We start from the raw sequence: 17,867 nt of genomic DNA, 5'->3' as shown, positions 1-17,867 counted from the left end.
GTGTGTGTGTGTGTGTGTGTGTGTGTGTTTGTTGAGGCTGGGTCTCACTATATAGCTCAGGCTGGCCTCGAACTCACAGCACTCCTCCTGCCTCAGCCTCCTGACTGCTGGGATTACAGGTGTGTGCCACAGGCCCCGCAAAACACATGACTTACTGCTTGTTTTCTTTTCCTTTTTTTTTGGTCTTTTTTTGTCTTTTTGAGACAGGGTCTCGCTATGCAGTTCAGGCTGGCCTTGAGCTCACTTTGTAGCCAAGGCTGGTCTCGAACTCGCCACGATCCTCCTATCTTAGCCTCCCGAGTGCTGGGATTAGAGGCGTGCGCCACCACGCCCAGCTTGTTTTCTTTTCAAGGCAGGGTCTTGCTATGTAATTCAAGCTGGACTTGAACTCACTACGTAGCCCAGGCTAGCCTCAAACTCATGGTGATCCTCCTGCCTCAGCTTCCTGAGTGCTGGTACTACAGGCATGCATCACCATACCCAGCTCCCATACTGCTTTAAAATAATAATCAAAGCTGGGAAACTGAGAGGTACTAGAATAGCGACCTTTCTCTTCTGATCACAATAGCTGGTTCTTCAGTGCATTCTGAGAACATACAAGCACCACCCTGGAAAAGAGGCTTCCCAGCCCCGCCAAGTTATCTGATGCCTGCTCATTTCTCCTGGACTTGGAGAGGTAGATTACAGTTAAGTGTCTGGGATTTAAAAGATCCTATCCTAACATTCTTTACAAACCTTCCAAGATGGTAGAAAAATACAAAGGAGTTCCTGAAAAGGAAAGTAGAAATAGACAAGGATAATAAAAGCAGGATTTGCCACTGAAACCACCAACCAGAAAGCAATTCCTCAGGACAAGGGCCAGAAGAGTGTGTAATGATTAAATGTTAAAGGTACCTGGTCATCTCAAATACCAAGACACACTCTCATTCCCAAAGATATTTCTGGATTATCTGTAATTCTGAAATCTGTGTTGGAGAATACAAAACCAATCTCCTCGAAAGGTGGATGTTTTGCTAAGTTAGTGCATCAACTTTTTCTTTACCAGATAAAAAAAAAACTACTTAAAAACTCTAGAAGCCATTTCACTCTCCTCAAATTCTTTTCCAGTATATGAATTTTCACTTATAGAGTTTACTGTAAGCACTTCTACACAGATTTTCACGCAGTCAAAGGCTGCAGAGCAGGTTAATGCTGAAGGATACATCTCCCCCTAGTGGCCACGCAGAGAACAGGGAGGTGCCTGCTGGTAGCCCTGACCTCAGCCTTCAAAGTCCCAGGTTTTTAGGGATCTTGCCTGGCCAGGGCCCACAGCATTCTCACCTGATGAATCAGATATGTGATCTGGTGTTTCCGCCGCTGCTGGCCTGTTGGCTGCTCACCTTTCTTCTGTAAGAAAAGAAAACAGTCCTTAACTCACAGGAAGAAAAGCAGAAGTTTTTCACGTGCCCAACAGTGCAAGATTGGCGACTGAAAAACCAACTAAACAGGCAACTCCGGTGCAGAAAAGGCAGCTTGGCACTATTTTTTATCTCTATATACTCACATAACAGTCATTTTTATTAAAGCCATTATGCAAAAAAAAACCAGTTAAGAATGCCTGCCTGAAATAGCTTGCTAACATCCCCATTAGACTGGAAATAGTTTGAGGTCAGGATTGTCTTGTTTCTTTGGTGATCCTGTTGTACCTCCCGCACCAAGCTCAGAGAGGGCTCTCCCCATGACAGACAACTCAGGCTGGTTTCATTACTAGCAGTCAGCCTAAAACAGCTTACCTGCCAGGGCCGGTGATCTTCTGCCCTCCTTCCAGACCCCCACAATGCCTATGCCCATCTGTCCCTTCAGCCCTCTTCGTTTCTGTCCTCTTCCCCCATCAGGCCAGGAGTCTCTCCGGTCTCCTACCTACTGTTCGTGGAGCTTTCCCATCAATCACCTTTGGCTGGAACCCCACCTCCCTCATTCTAGGAGAGCAAACAGCTTCCCTGGAATTTGAAATTTCACAACCACTCCATCTCTCTGATCTTCCAGCGTCCACTTGTAACTGCACTGAACCCCTAACCAAACTCTGATGCAAAGGATTTGCTGTCAAAGTCTATATTGGCCTGGGCTTTCATTCCGTGGTTTCTCTGTCCTATCAGAGTTGTCTCAGGCTAGAAGCTTCCTAGCCAGCCCCACCCAACTCTCAAAGCTCCTCTCCAGAGTCTCCTCAGCACTTATGTAATCAATTTGCACTGTAATCATTTATACTCAAGTGTCCTTAAATCTCTTCTTCCCAACTACACTGTCAACTCCTCAAGGACAGAGAATATATCTTTTTCTTCTTTTTTAAAAAGCTAGTTCAATACAATGAGATGGTGGGAAGAAAACCTGGAGCTGGGAAAAAAATGGAGCTTCTAATTTCTTGCTACTATTGCATGTCATTTAACGTGACAGTTAAAGATGATACACATAAAACATCCAGTGTCATCCCTCACCTATGATGAGTGCTAACAGCAGCAGCTATCACTATGTGATGATGCTTCTCGACCCCCAGTTAGTAGAGCAAGCTCTCCTAAGTGGTTTTTCCAGTAAACAGTGATGGATCTATGCTGATCTAACCACAATCCTTTGCTCTGTCCTGTATGACCGCCAGCATTCAGTTAAAACAAATGACTGGGGCCCAGATGGCCATCTGTGGCCACAGAACAAAGCAAAGCAAATGGGGGGGCGGGCGGTGCGTGTAAAATCGTCAACCTTGGCCTTGCTGGTGCAGGGCTTAAATCCAGGGCTTCCCCACATTCCTCTCCGTGGCAGGCTCATAAATGCCCACATTTGCTGTTCTCAGCTACTAGGTGAAGAGACTTTCATCACCCGGGTAGAAGAAAACTACAAAGAAGGCAGGAGTATGGGGTAGGAAATGTACGGAAGAAAAGCACTCAAAAAGACCACAGCTGGCTATGGTAAATAATGGTAAGAAAGGAGCAAGGAAGAGCTGCACACTCAAAACCAGGGGCTCTAACACTCCTGAAGGTCTGCTATGGGCAAACCTCAAACACGTGCTGAGCCCAGGAAAGAAAGAGGGATAATACTGTGGGGACAGAGCAAAAAGGCTGTGGATTCTGTTCATCAGGGAAGGAGCACAACACATCAGAGACTGTTCCAGTAGCAAGCTGGGACGCTGCCCCAGCCGCTCCCTCTTCATAGCCAGATGCCATGACCCATACAGACAGCAGTCACAGTGCTGCCCAGTTCTGGAAGGCAGGACTGTCCCTGTGAGGTCTGGGGCACACTCCAGCACCACAGGCCACATGTGTTTGCTAACGGTGCTAAGAGTAAAGGGGTGTGGCATCAGGACAAGAAGTAGAACAAGATTTGCTCGGTGTCAAGGCCACCCCTTGGGCCTTTCCACTTACTTTGCTGAATGACTTCATGGTCTTCTCTTCTGTCAGTGACTTGGTCATCCACTGCTGAGCCCCACTGAGCTGGTCATCACCTTTGATCTCCACAAAGTTGATTTCCTCCCTCCCTCGGTTCCTTTTGCCTTGTAGCCGCTTAAACTAGAAAGGAGGGCAACAGGAGTTAGGAATCTAGGTGAGGAGATCAGGAGATGTCACTAGGGATCCAGAGTTTACAGGGTGACTTTACACCCAGTTGTACGCTCAGTCTCACCTATCCTTTCACCCTGCCATCTATCAGGCTCCTCTAAAGGGCTCTTGGACCCAGGGAAAAGAAGGTGGACCCAGAGGTATCCTCACATGTGGCGACTGGAGAGAATCAATACTATCAACTTACATTCATGTATACTTTTTTAACTGTATACAGTATGTCTAAAAGAACCATACACATAATCGTATTAAAAACTCAGGGCTCGGCATGGTGACACACGCCTATAACTCTGGTAGGCTGGGAGGCTGAGGCAGAGGATCACAAATTTGAGTCCTCCCTGGTAACAACTTAGGGCGACCCTGTCTCAAAATAAAAAAGGCTGGAGATTCCACTCAGTGAAAAGGTCCTGGATTCAATCCCCAGTACCAGGTAATGGAGGCAGGGAGTCAAAGTGGACTAGGGTTGTGGCTCAGTGATAGAGTACTTGCATAGCATGTATGAGGCCCTGGGTTCAGCAACCCCCACAAAAAGAGCCTGGGCATGGTAGTACACTCCTGTAATCCCAGCACTCAGGAGGCTACAGCAGGAGTGCTACCAGTTCAAAGCCAGCCTGGGGTACACGATGAGCTCAAGGCCAGCATGGACAACACACTGAGACAGTCCTGAAAAAAACAACAAAAAAAAAATTCAGGGCTAGGCATGTTGGGGCCTGCCTGTAATCCCAGCACTTGAGAGACTGAGGCAGGAGGATCATCACTAGTTTGAGGCCAGCCTAGGCTACACAGTGCAAGGACAACCTGAACTACACAGTGAGACCCTATCTCAAAAAAAAATTTTTTTTTTTTTTGTACTGGGAATCGAACTTAGGACCTTGCACTTGCTAGGCAGGTACTTGTACCACTGAGTGGTATCCCCAGCCCAAAATAAAAACTTTAGATTTCTTTTCTAAAATTGGTTCTTGTTCCATGTCTGGTCTTTGTCATTGGTCTGGTATGAATCAGCAGACTCCATACCAGAGCAGAAGTGGGAGAGGGAGCATGCAGAATGGGAGTGATGGAACCTCACTGCAGGGGCCGTTCCAATTCTCTAGGGTACTGCTTGGCTTTCTCCTGTCTTCTCCTGTCTTCCACCATCCATAGATGTGCCTGAAGGGAGTGTGGGGAAGGGGACAGAACCTCAAAGCGCCCACCCAGAAATCAGCATGAGACTGTGTCTTGGTTCAAACATGAGGGAGGCCTCCTAGGCTTGCTCTACCTACCAGAAACAGAATGTGGCCACTGAGTGAGTGCTCAGCTGCCTCCTGGCCTGAAGGCCAAAAGAACCCAACTACTGCGCTTGCCAGAAGGGGTATACCTGGGGGAGGGGACGAACACGGTATCAAGCACAGGACAACGTGCAGAGGGACGACACCTTTCCAGGGGAGGGTGAGCAGAAAAGAACCAAGTCCATACGAAGACATGTGCAGAGATCCCACCAGCACACACAAGGGCTTCGAGGCCTTGTGTCTGACAGGTGGGACAGTACTCCATAGCACAACACGGGTCTCGCAGCAGCATAAAGGAATGCATTTGCCCTGCCTTTTTTTTTGCCTTGCCTTTTGACACACGAGTTATTTAACTTAGCGGCTGGGTACCTCCGAGAACCCACCCTCCCTTCCTCTGTAGTGTAAAGGAACTAAACTCTTAGCCAGACATGTTATCATCCAAGTAAAAGACTACATTTCCTCAGCCTCCTTGAAACTAGATACAGCCAAGGGAGCAGGCATTAGTCAGTGGGATGCAAGTGCTCTCAAAAACTTCAGGAAGTGTTGTGAAAAGGAAGAAATGTCCATCTTCTTCCTCTCTTCACCCTGCTGCAGCTCCAAAGCAGATGTAATGCCACTAGCTTTAGCTGCTATCATAAGAATAAAGCGCACAGACTAGGGACAGCAAGGGAATAATCAGAAGGGGACTGGTTCCCGGACAACACTACAGGGCTGTCACACCACCATGGCCAGCCTGACCTGAGCCTTCTTTTAAGAGAAAAAATGCACTTCCATTACATAAGCCATTAGTAGCTACAGTTTCTCTGTTACATGTTGCCAAATCCAATCCTGATACAGTTTAGAAAAGTTTGAGTTCCTTTAGCTTCAGATTTGAAAGCTGGTGTCAAACATGGGTCAAAGATAATCACTTATGGGACTAGGGGTGTAGCTCAGTGGTGGAGGGCTTTCCTGGGCAAGGTTCAATCCCCATACCACCACCAAAAAACAAATTCTTTGTGCTGTGTTAACTTACTGCTTCGTCATCAATGAAGGAGGCATCTGGGGCAATTTCCTGGGAGGGGACCAGAGCCGGGTCCTGTGCAGGATAATAGCCACCAGTGTAATAATCCTGCAGCCAAAGAGGAAGAAAACACACACACTGAGGCACAGAGGAGGGGGAACAGGGTTGGCCCAGAAATGGTGAAAAGCTCATGAAACAGGCGTGGAGAGACGCCCGTACTACAGCCCCTCAGATGGACCAGTTAAAGGCAAATCCAGGGACTTACCCTCTAAACCACCAACAGTCCCTGCAGCTTTCTGATCTGCACCATCCAGACCGCTGTGTATTCTTTAGGGAAGGGTGACAAGGAATAAAGACATTCTCTCCCACTTCAGTCTGTCCCCTGCTCCCTCAGCTACTTCCCAACAATGACCCCAACTCCCAACCTCTGCTGTGCCCCTGGCCCCGCTCCTCTTACTCCCAAGACCCCAGCAGGCTCTCTGCGAGCAGGATGAGATGTGAAGCACGCCAGCCCTGCGTCTCCTGTTTAGCCTTGTGGACACAGGGAGACTGGCTATAAGGAGAAGCTACGGTTCCTGACGTAAAATAAACTGTTAGGGTATTTTGGAATTCCAAAGCTGGGAACTAACTAGGTTTGTGTTACCAAATTTCTACTCCAGGAATCTGATGATTCCCCTCAGAAGCGAGCTGCTCAGGCGTCGTTGCAGACCCAGAAGAAGGCATGGAGCCAAGGGCAAGGCCCCTGCTGTGGCCAAGTCAGGTGCCCATGGAGCCCAGGAACTGCTTCCTCCTTGCTGCCGCTTTTTTCCTAATTCTGCCACCTTTGTCCAAAACGCCAAGAAATGTCCCTCTGAGAACATTTGTTTAGTAATGAGCTAATGGGAAACAGATTTACTATTCATTACACAAAAATAATATAGAAAAATCCAGGGCAATCCTTGCATACCTTGTTTGATTGGAGAATTTTAATGTTTTTCATTTATCATTGTAAAACCAAGGACAATTTTATAACTTTTTTGTACATAGCTGTTACATGTAGGGCAGTCTGACTTTAAGTAGGAGTAAGTTACTCTTTAAAAAAAAAAAAAGAATCCTAGGTAGTTTTCCCTTTAAGTCAAGTGTCTTGTTGTTTAAATAAACTTTCTGTTTAAAAAAAAAAAATCCAGGGCAACTAGGAATATGGACTTCCTGTAGTAGTATTCAAAATAAGACACATTTAGATTTCAGAGTCCTTAGCATTTAAAGTGCTTTAATCTATACAGACTGCCTCAAATCATGTTTAAAACTGAATATAACCAGAAAAGGTGGCCAATGCCTGTAATCCCAAACTCTGGGAGGCTGAGGCAAGAGGACTGAAAATTAAAGCCCAGACAAGCAATTTAGCAAGACCCTCTCTCCAAGTGCACTAAACTAAACTAAACTTGGCTAGGGATATAGCTCAGTGTGAAAGCCCTGGGTTCATTCCTCAGTATCACACCAAAAAAAAAAAAAAAGTAACGCCTGGCAGAAATCAGTGGTTTCTTGTACTTTAACTGGGCAGGCTCTTTCTCTTTGCTAAAGAGGTCAAAACACTGTTATTTTCCTCCTTCCTTCTGTCCACCCTGAGGGGAGACACAGTGTCTCTCATCAGCCTACTAGATGCAACAGGGTTTGACAGCAATGATTTAGAAAACAAAATGAATTTTCGAAGTCTTTGGTCAAATCAGGGACTCTGAGCCGGGCATGGTAGCACACCCCTTTAATCCTAGCACTTGGGAGGCTGAGGGAGGAAGAGTGCCAGGAGTTTGAGGGCAGCCTGGGTTACACAGTAAGTTTAAGACCACCCTGGGCTACACAGCAAGACCCTGTCTCAAAACAAACACACACACAGAATCAAAACAAAAACACAAAAAAACAGGGACCCTGGAAGCCTTCTTTTCCTCCTTATGCTCAGACTCAAAGACCAACCCTGACCATTCAGAGCAGCACAGTGGCTGAAAAAGACTCAAGTCTTTCCACCACTCTATGCCGGCACTAAGCTTTCTATAGCTGTCCAGTCAAGAGGCTTCTGCTCAGTCATCCCAAGGTCCCCCAGATCCAAAGCACCCTCTCCATCCAGGGAAGCTCCAACAGCTAGAAACCTACTTACAGCCTAGCATCCTAGGTGCCCACCCTTTGAGGCTACGTGGATATCAAACATCTCTCCCAAGTAACACTTAAAGCCGGGGATATAGCTCAGTGGCATAAGCACCTGCCTGGCAAGTGCAAGGTCCTGAGTTTGATTTCTGGTACAAAAAAAAAAAAACCAAGTAACATTTAAATAAAACGTGAACGAAAGGTTACAGTAACCACTTCCTGAGCATTTACTTTACTCCAGGCAGCACCCAAGCCAAGCCATGATTCTCCTGGAAACCTGAGATGCTGCCCTCAAACTCCCTTCTGCAGCCAAGGACGCTGAGGCTTATATGGAGGCAGTCCAGTAATCTGCCCCAACTCAGGACACATCATATTGGCCGGGTGTGGTGGCGCATGCCTGTAATCCCAGCATTTGGGAGGCTGAAGCAGGAGGATCCTTGTGAGTTAGACACCAGCCTGGGCTAAAAAGTAAGCTCAAGGTCAATCTGAACTGCATAGGGACACCCTGTCTCAAAAAGACAAAAAAATAAAAAAGGACACATCATATCACTGTCCAGCCCAGGCCCCATGGTATCTCCTCAAGGGATCTGCTTCAGCCCTTCCAGCTGCTCCAGGCTCAGTGCAGGACTCTCGCCCGTCTCCTCACCACCCCTTTGCACTCCGCTCTGCAGACTCCCTTTCCTCCTCAGTCCCTCCCTGCCTCCCTACCCCCAGAGACTCTTCTGGGCCTAACTGCTCTCTGGGAATCTATCCGACAGTCCCCTGATCAGCAGCCTCCACACCTGAGCCAAGTCCCTTCTACCTCTAGGCTTGGAGCCTACCCCTCTCCCTGGTCCTTTCACCAGCTCCCATAGTAAGACTGTTTTCAGAATGCTACAGTGTGGATAGTGTTCCCTCAGGACCCACGCATTAATGGCTTGGCTGCCAGCCTGCAGCACTGCCAGGAGGTGATGGGACCTTTAGGAGGTGAGGTCTGGTGGGAGGAAATGAGGTGTGCCCTTGAAGGAGACAGGGGACCCCAGCCCCTTTCTTCTCTGCTTCTCTGCCATAGGCAGTAAGTGGCTTCCCGGCCACACGTACCAAGCGTGAAGTATTGCTCTGCCACAGGCAGTGGGGCCATAGAACCATGGACTGAAACCACTCACCAAAATAATCCTTTCCTTTTTCTGAGTTGATTCTCTTAGGTGTTTTGTCAGAGTGATGGAAAACTGACTCATATACAGAATAAAGGTATCAATTATGTGTCTCACCCTATCAGACTATAAGACAATTTAGATCCACAGGTCCAGACTAAAAGTAGTTACGTTCTGAGGTCTAATAGGTATGGGGAAGTCAAGGCAAGTATAGCCAAGAGGCCATTTCAATGACTCAAACCTTCCTTGTGCACCATGCTCACGTTCCCCAGCCTGACCTCAGGGCCCTCTACCCACCTGATAATAAGCACCAGCGGCATTGGCATCGCCATATGCAGAGAACTGATTGTAGCTGTAGTCATCCCCAGGCTTAGCCATCCAAGGGGCCCCACTTGAGCCTGCTGCCATCTTAAACTCAAGGGGGGCATTGGCTGCATCGTCCTGGAACGCCAGCTCTGGCTCCGTGCCTGGAGGCAGCTCTTCAGGGACAGTAGGGACAGGGTAAAGGTATGGCTCAACTCCAGGTGCCTCGGCCTTCTCAGGGAGGGAGAAAAAGTTCTCAGGGGCTACTTCCTCATCACTGTCGTCCTCCTCCTGCGTGATCTGCTTTGTCACCTGCAGGGCAGCACTCTTGGCGGCAGCCTTGATGGCAGAGGGTGATGGAGTGGTGGTTGTGGTGCCCACAACAGGTGCAAGAGAAGAGGGCTTGGTCTTAGAAGCCAGTCTGGAGGGCTTGGTGTCAGAGGGGCCATCTGAGGGTTTCCGGGAGAAGGCATGGGGTAGGAGCAACCTGTTAGTCTCTTTCACAGTCAGATTTTTAGGTTGGGGAAGCAAGGCAGACAAACCAGTCCCCTCGCCGGATCCCTGGTGAGCCCAAGTTTGGGGTGGAAGGGAAGAAAGACGACAAGTGAGATTTTATGTTATATTACTTGCAACACCAAAAGCAAGAGTTAGCTATGTCTGCTACCCAAAAATCTCACCGGGCCTCAGTACCTTCTACCTCTACTTACCCAGGCCAGCCAATCTGGGCCAGACTCACCCTGCCTCACTGGCTGTCTAACTTCCACACAACACTGTACTTTCTTTGTTTGTTTGTTTTGTTTTTTGTTTTTTTCTGGTACCGGGAATCGAACTCACGACCTCACACTTGCCAGGCTGGCACTGTGCTGCTGAGCTAAATCCCCAGCCCCCAACACTGTACTTTCAAAACCTCCTGAGCAGGGTACAGTGGCACATGTAATCCCAGCACTCTGGGAGGCTAAGACAGAGGACTACAGTTCACATGAAACATGGATAGCTTAAGACTTGCTATATTGTTCAAGTTGGCCTTGAACTCACTTATGTAATCCAGGCTGGCCTTAAACTTGTGGGCAGCCTCTTGCCTCAGACACCCAAGTGCCAAGATTACAGTCACGCACCACCACACCTGACAGCACCACTTTTCCCAAGACATCAGATCAGAGAGAGTGCCCTGAGTGTGGAAATAACAGGGAGAAACTCTGGAGGTCAGCATAAAGGTCCCCACTAGGGCAAGGGGAACCAAGCAGGAGATTGTCTTGCTGAGGACTTCTGGTATTGATGAAAGAGAAACAGACAAGTGCAGCAATTGCTTGGGCTCAGACTCCGCAGTCAGACTGCCTGACATAACTGTAATCCCAGCTCTGCCTCCACAGTCTGACTTTGGCCAAGTTCCTAGTTTCCTAATACACAAAACAAGGATAATAATAATAACACTCTGCCTTTAGCACTGTTATGAGGACAGAATCAGTTAGATACTGGTAAAGCACTCAGAACAGTGCCTGGAACCAAGTAAGTGCTATTAAGTGTTTATTTCCAGGTTAAAAATAAGACTGGGAAAAGATAGACAATTTTAAAATACAGATGCTCCCTAACATCATTCTAACCAATCCATTTACCCTCCCCTCCCTAAATAATCCTTTTACCTGAAATGTAATGAACTGAATTGAGTTAGTACGCCTCTCCAGGCCTTTCCCCGTATCGCCTGTCCTCCAGGGGAGGTTAACTCCACTGTGCTAAGAAAGCAGTGAGGACAGCGCAGGGATGTACCAGGCCTGAAGCTTTGAAGCACACCAAAGCCAGACCTGGAGGGTCCTCAAACCCTTGCGTCTGCACTGCACCCACCCTGAAAGCTGCTGAGCATCTTAGGTCCTGTCTCAGGAAGCAGTGTGGAAGAGAAGACATGACTTATGAAGCTTACCTGAAGGACAATTTTCTTCATTGTGGGTTCATCTTCCTCAGAATCTGACTAAGGAAAAAAGAAAAAAAAAAAGGAATAAGGCCTCACTGTTTAGGAGCCACATTAAATGAGCACATTTATAAAGGGGTTGGGCAAAGACACTGCCTTGTCTGCAACACCTCTGTACAGAGGTGCAGCCCCCACCCCCAGCCCTGGGCCTAGCCTACAGCGGAGCTTCAGAGACCAGGCCATGCCTCAAGATCAGGCCATGCATGCCTCAACCTCCCTTCAGTCACTTACTCCCCTGCCTCTGTGGTACCAATTTCTATTCTGTTAGACTGACATTATTTCTTCCCACTTGGTCCTCAGCAGACAGAAAAGACTGTGCCCATTCTTCTTCCTATAAATCTGTCCAGTAGAAGATGAATGGGATTTGGCCCACAATTGCACCCAATCTCAGCTTCACTTTTAAAACCACTTACATAACCTACATAACCACAGGGCTGGGGAACTCCAGAGGGATTAAGTGGTGTGTTAACTACTCTTCTCTGAGGCATGAAAGGTCAAAGCCATTGACAAAATGATTTATCGTCTGCCAGCCAACTGCTCATGTCCAGGAAGAAGGCAGGCCAAAGATGACTGCAAGGATCTGGGCAAGACAGGAGGTCACCTGTGCCATCTGACCCACCAGCACTGTTCCTAAGACAAACCATCACACTGAGGAAGAGCTAAACTTTCCTAGCTGTGTGAACTCTGCAGCATCTTCAAGTTGAAGAATGATACAAGGTATCTGAATAGCAAGCTTCAACTTCTTTAAAAAAACATTCCCCAAATCAAGAAATTTATTGCTTTCCATCTGTTCCCACAGCCTTGTTCAGCATGTAAATAAAGGTGATTAGGCAAGAACCTAAGATTCCATTCTCCAAGAGCTTGTGAGAACCTACCAAGCTAACAGGAAATATATACAGCAAGGAATTATCCAAACATTTCACGAACGAAAATAATTTTCAGTTTAGTGCCAGAAAGCAGACAGATGAGCAACTCATGCACTAAGATTTCTAGCTGAATGAATGTACCTTGAGACCACACTCTTAAGTGAAATAAATCAGACACACATTTAAATACTGTATTGTTTCTCTGCTGTGAGAAACCAAAAGTGTAAATAAGGACCAAAATGTATTAAACTGGGAAACGGGAAGAAAATATTCAAATAAGAAGGGGAATGCTAAGTGTGATAGTGCACCCTTGTAATCCCAGCACTTGGGAGGCTGAGGCAGAGAAATTGCTGTGAGTTTGATGCCAGCCTGGGCTACATAGTGAGTTTATTTGGGGGGCGGGGGGCAGGTACTGGGAATCGAACTCAGGACTTTGCGCTTGCCAGGCAGGCACTTATGCCACTGAGCTATATCCCCGGCCCCATAGTGAGTTTAAAGCTAGCCTGAACTATATAACTAGACTTTGTCTCAAAAAGAGAAAAAAAAGAAAAAGAAAAAAAAGGGGAACAAGGGATGGGGAGGAGGGAAGGAAAGAAGGAACAAGAAAAAAGAGAAGGAAAAAGAGAAACAAAGCTTTTGTAAATAAGGAGAAGAGGAAGAAGGGAGGGGAGGAGAATGGGGAAAAAAAGCAGCAAGATGTAAGATGTACAGGCACAAATTCCCTATGATGAATGTTATTATATCTAAAATGTACCAATAGGGCTCGGGATATAGCTCAGCAGCACAGCATCTACCTGGCAAGCACAATGTCCTGAGTTTGATTCCCAGTAAATAAATAAATAAAAATGTACCAATAAAAAAAAGATGTATAATATACCCTCCAATTCTGGGGGTGAGGAACATTAGAGCATTGGAGAGGAAATCAATTTACCTTCTATCATAAGCCAGACTGAAAGCAACAGGCTTAGTCTAAGCACACAGGACTGAATTTAGACTCAAAGGAAACATCTTTGATGAAAGATGCAAGAGCAAAACAAAACAAATCTGGAGAGACGAATTAAAAAAAAAAAAAACTAAGATGTGTTACAGTACATACATGTGCCAACTCCCCAAGATGAATGTAATCATATATTACAAACATGTACTGATAAAAATAAAAATTAAAAAAATTTGTGTTCACTGGATGTGGTGGCACATGCCAGTAACCTCATCACATGGGAGGCTGAGGCAAGAGGATCATCTAAGTTTGAGGCCAGCCTGGACTACACAGTGAATTCAAGGTCAAACTACATAGTGAGACCCTGTCTCAAAAAAAAACATTAAAAACAAAACAAAACAAAACTTTTTCTTAGCAAGGTGTGGTGGTATACAACCAGAATCCCAGCACTCAGGAACGCTCTGGGTGGAGGGCTGCAAGTTCAGCTTCGGCAACTAAGAAACACCCTGTCTCAAAATCAAAAATCAAAGGGCTGGGAACATGGCATAGTGGCACAGGTCTCTAATCCAACAGCACTCTTGGGAGGCTGATGCAAAGGACAGAAAGTCTGAGCCCCACCTGAGCAACTTGGTGATGCAGTAAGACCCTGTCTGAAAATAAAAGATAAAAAAGGGTTAGAGCCAGTTGAGGTGGCACGTGCCTACAATCTCAGCACTTAGAAGGCTGAAGCAGGAGGGCTGGTAAGAGTTCAGGGCCAGCCTGGGATTACATGGCAAATTTAAGGCCAGCCTGAACTACACTGTGACACCCTGTCTCAATAAAACATCAAACAAAAAAAGGGTTGGAGGGGCTGGGGATTTAGCTCAGCGGCACAGTGCCTGCCTGGCAAGCACAAGGTCGTGAGTTCAATTCCCAGTACTGGAAAAAAACCGAAAAAACAGAACAAAACAAAAAAAAACAAAGTTGGGGTGTGGGGATGTAGTTCAGTGTGAAGATCCTGGATTTAATACCCAGTACCACAACAAATGAACAAATGAACTGGGGATGTAGCTCAATGCAATGGACAAAAATACCCCATGTCTGAAAAAACAAAAATTTATGTTTATTATGGTAAAATATGTATATAAAATTTACCTTTTTTTTTTCTTTTTGTCTTTTTTGAGACAGGGTCTCCTTATACAGTTCATAACAGGCTGGCCTTGAGCTTACTTTGTAGCCCAGGCTGGTCCCAAACTCACAACAATCCTGCCTCAGCCTCCCAGCCTGATGGTGGGATTATAGGCGTGCACCACCATGCCCATTGTTTTCGTTTTTCAGGGGTTTTTTTTGAGACCAGGTTTCTTTTTTTTTTTTTGGTTTTCTTCCGGTACCGGGAATCGAACTCACGACCTCGCGCTTGCCAGGCAGGCGCTGTGCCGCTGAGCTAAATCGCCAGCCCGCTAGACCGGGTTTTAATATGTACTATAGGCTGGCCTTGAACTCACACTGATCTTCTGCGTCAGCCTCCTGAGTCCTGGAATTACAGGCATGTACCACCATACTTGGCCTAAAATGTATGTTTAGCTCTTTTCACTACTTTTTTAAAATTTTGACAAAGGGTCTCCTTAAGTCACTCAGGTGCCTAGGCTGAGCTCAAACATGTGATCTTCCTGCCTCAGCCTCCCAAGTGCTAGGATTACAGGCATGCACCACCATCCCTGGCTCATTCTGACCATTTTTAAGTGTGTAATTCAGTGGCATTAAATTCATTCACAATGATGTGACAACCATCAACACTACTTCCAGAATTACTGGCATCTCCCCTTCCTGTCCCCCAGTCTGATAGCATCTGTGCTATTTTCCATCTCCATGAATTTTCCCCTTTTGGAAACCTCCTAAGTGGAGCCATGCAGTATTTGAGCTTTGGGGACTGGCTTATTTTACTCATCACACGTTCTTAGATGTCGAGCCATGCTGTATCAGAATTTCAGTCCCTCCTAAGGATGAGTAGCATTCCCCTGCACACAAACACATTTTGTTTCCCATTCATCTGTGTTGGACACTTGGCTACTGGGAGCTGCACTGCTGTGAACACCAATGTAGCTCTGTTTGACAGGTAGATACAAGAAAGGAGGAAGAGAAGTGTTTTGACCTCTTTAGCAAAGAGAAAGAGCCTGCCCAGTGAAACTACAAGAAACCACTAATTTCCATCCAGTAAATGAATAAAAAGTTGCGATTCTGTACATGTTTTATTTATTTACTTTTTTTTGGTATGACACTGAGGAATGAACCCAGGGCTTTCACACTGAGTTATATCCCTAGCCAAGTTTAGTTTAGTTTAGTGCACTTGGAGAGAGGGTCTTGCTAAATTGCTTGTCTGGGCTTTAATTTCAGTCCTCCTGCCTCAGCCTCCCAGAGTTTGGGATTACAGGCATTGGCCACCTTCCTTGGTTACATTCAGTTTTAAACATGATTGAGGCAGTCTGTATAGATTAAAGCACTTTAAATGCTAAGGACTCTGAAATCTAAATGTGTCTTACTTTGAATACTACTACAGAAAGTCCATATTCCTAGTCCATATTCCCTGGATTTTTCTATATTATTTTTGTGTAATGAATAGTAAATCTGTTTCCCATTAGCTCATTACTAAACGAATGTTTTTAGAGGGACATTTCTTGGCGTTTTGGGCAAAGGTGGCAGAATCAGGAAAAAAGCGGCAGCAAGGAGGAAGCAGTTCCTGGGCTCCATGGGCACCTGACTTGGCCACAGCAGGGGCCTTGCCCTTGGCTCCATGCCTTCTTCTGGGTCTGCAACGACGCCTGAGCAGCTCGCTTCTGAGGGGAATCATCAGATTCCTGGAGTAGAAATTTGGTAACACAAACCTAGTTAGTTCCCAGCTTTGGAATTCCAAAATACCCTAATAGTTTATTTTACATCAGGAACCATAACTTTCGAATCCTTATATCTGCAAGTCAAACTGGTGGCTCATATAATAATTCTATGTTTGTTTATCCTTGTGAGAAACTACTAAACTGCTTTCCTAGGGCATACTTTCCCTGGTGCCCATGGAATGAGCTCGAGTCTTGAAGACCAGGAAAAGGAGACAGGAGTGGGCGTGGGTGGAGACGTGGGAGCAGCATGGAGAGGAGGGGAGGGCCTGAAGCACAGTGCCCCCATAGCTGGAGAGCAGGCGCTGGGCCAGGGTAGGCACACAGGCTTTGGGGACACAAACTGCTAAGTCTCTGAACAAAGTATTGTATTTCTTCTTGGCCTCACAAGAACCTGAACCTCAATGGCAACCACTGTCCTCTCTGCTCCAGCTGCCAAGAGTGACAAGACACACACACCCCAAGACTGCTGAGCAAGAACGGAAACAGACATTTTCCATTAAGCTGGGTCCAGTGGGATCTGCTAATCTATCAGAGCCTATTCCCCATGGCAGCACCCTCTTATCTTCCCAGGCTCTGGTTCACAGAGTCCCTCTCCAAAAAGCAATCACTAGCTGCCAGGGCCAGAAGCCAAGAAGGAAATAAGGGTCCAAGAACAGACACTCCACCCTCCCCAGGCTCCAAACTCTAATCACTACTACTATTATCCAGCTTAGCTACATTCACCAACTTTCTTTTTTAACTCTTTGGTCTCAAGTACGTTCTTCTTACACCTGCCATTCTGGTAGGAATTCATTTTTCTCTCTCATTTTTGTATCCCTCATTTGCGCTGCTTTTCTTGCAGGCATGGAGGAGGTAACAGGATTGGATGTAGGGCTGCACATGCTAGGCAAGCACTATACCAGTAAGCTACAATCCAGCCCTTTTTTTATTTTTTGAGACAGGGTCTTGCTAAATAGCCCAGGCTGGCTTTAAACTTCCAATCCTCTTGCCTCAGCCATCTGTGCAGCTGGGACTACAAAGTATGCACCACAGCACCAAGTTCATACTGCTTCCTGGCTGCCCTCACTCTTCCATCTACCTTTTCGTCATGCACGAAGGCAAAACAAAACATGTCCAGGTTCAAATCAATCTCTGCTGCTTCCCAGCAGTGTGTGTTTAGGTAAATCACCTCTGTCCCCTGAACCATTTCTTTTTTTTTGTTTTTCTTTTTTGATACAGGGAATCAAACTCACAACGTCACGCTTGCCAGGCAGGCGCTGTGCCGCCGAGCTAAATCCCCAGCCCCTTAAACCATTTCTTTCTCAGTGAAGGATAGATAAGATTCAAGCACAGTGTCAGATATTCAGCAGGTACCCCACAAATCAAGTATTAGTGCATGTCCCTTTCCCTTTTGACCAGAACCAAAACTTACCTAAATCCACTGCAGGAAACCCTTAATTATCTGGTTACTAGAAATAACAAAAATTAGTGAAATTTCAGTCTCAGAACTATCTGTGTAAACAGTCAGAAAGTAGTAGTACTACTAACCCAGATAGAGCCTTGAGCATGCCATGCAAGGGTTCCATCACTGAGCTACGTCCCCAGCCCCAACCCCAACCCCACAATTTCTATTTATATGAGAGAAAACTCCTATGGCAGACTTACTGTAATTTAGGTTATTTTAAATCCTGATATCAGCGGGGCGTGGTGGCGCATGCCTGTAATCCCAGCACTTGGGAGGCTGAGGCAGGAGGATCGTTGTGAGTTTGAGACCAGCCTGGGCTACAAAGTGAACTCAAGGCCAGCCTGAACTGCATAGCAAGACCCTGTCTCAAAAAGACCAAAAAATAAATAA

The 17,867-nt window shown here is 46.4% G+C and overlaps 1 protein-coding gene across 3 annotated transcripts in view; it reads right to left on the bottom strand.

Annotated features, from left to right (window-relative positions):
• Prcc (papillary renal cell carcinoma (translocation-associated)) overlaps positions 1–17,867 on the bottom strand; it is a 32,132-nt gene that overhangs the window by 1,126 nt on the left and 13,139 nt on the right. For 2 of the 3 annotated variants that reach the window (XM_005411704.2, XM_013508208.1), the window contains 5 exons: positions 11,313–11,360; positions 9,392–9,958; positions 5,859–5,954; positions 3,390–3,533; positions 1,321–1,386 (listed from right to left, as the gene is read on the bottom strand). In XM_005411704.2, coding sequence (XP_005411761.1) covers positions 1,321–1,386; positions 3,390–3,533; positions 5,859–5,954; positions 9,392–9,958; positions 11,313–11,360 — 921 coding nt within the window. Of the gene's footprint in view, positions 1–1,320; positions 1,387–3,389; positions 3,534–5,858; positions 5,955–6,111; positions 6,174–9,391; positions 9,959–11,312; positions 11,361–17,867 lie in introns of those variants that run through there. The other variant, XM_013508209.1, reaches the window with a different exon arrangement.

This window comes from Chinchilla lanigera, unplaced genomic scaffold (assembly GCF_000276665.1).
Source record: "Chinchilla lanigera isolate Chin_1 unplaced genomic scaffold, ChiLan1.0 scaffold00144, whole genome shotgun sequence".
Taxonomy (NCBI): domain Eukaryota; kingdom Metazoa; phylum Chordata; class Mammalia; order Rodentia; family Chinchillidae; genus Chinchilla; species Chinchilla lanigera.
Note: the sequence above shows the minus strand (reverse complement) of the source record. Positions and strands in the feature narration are given on the sequence as shown.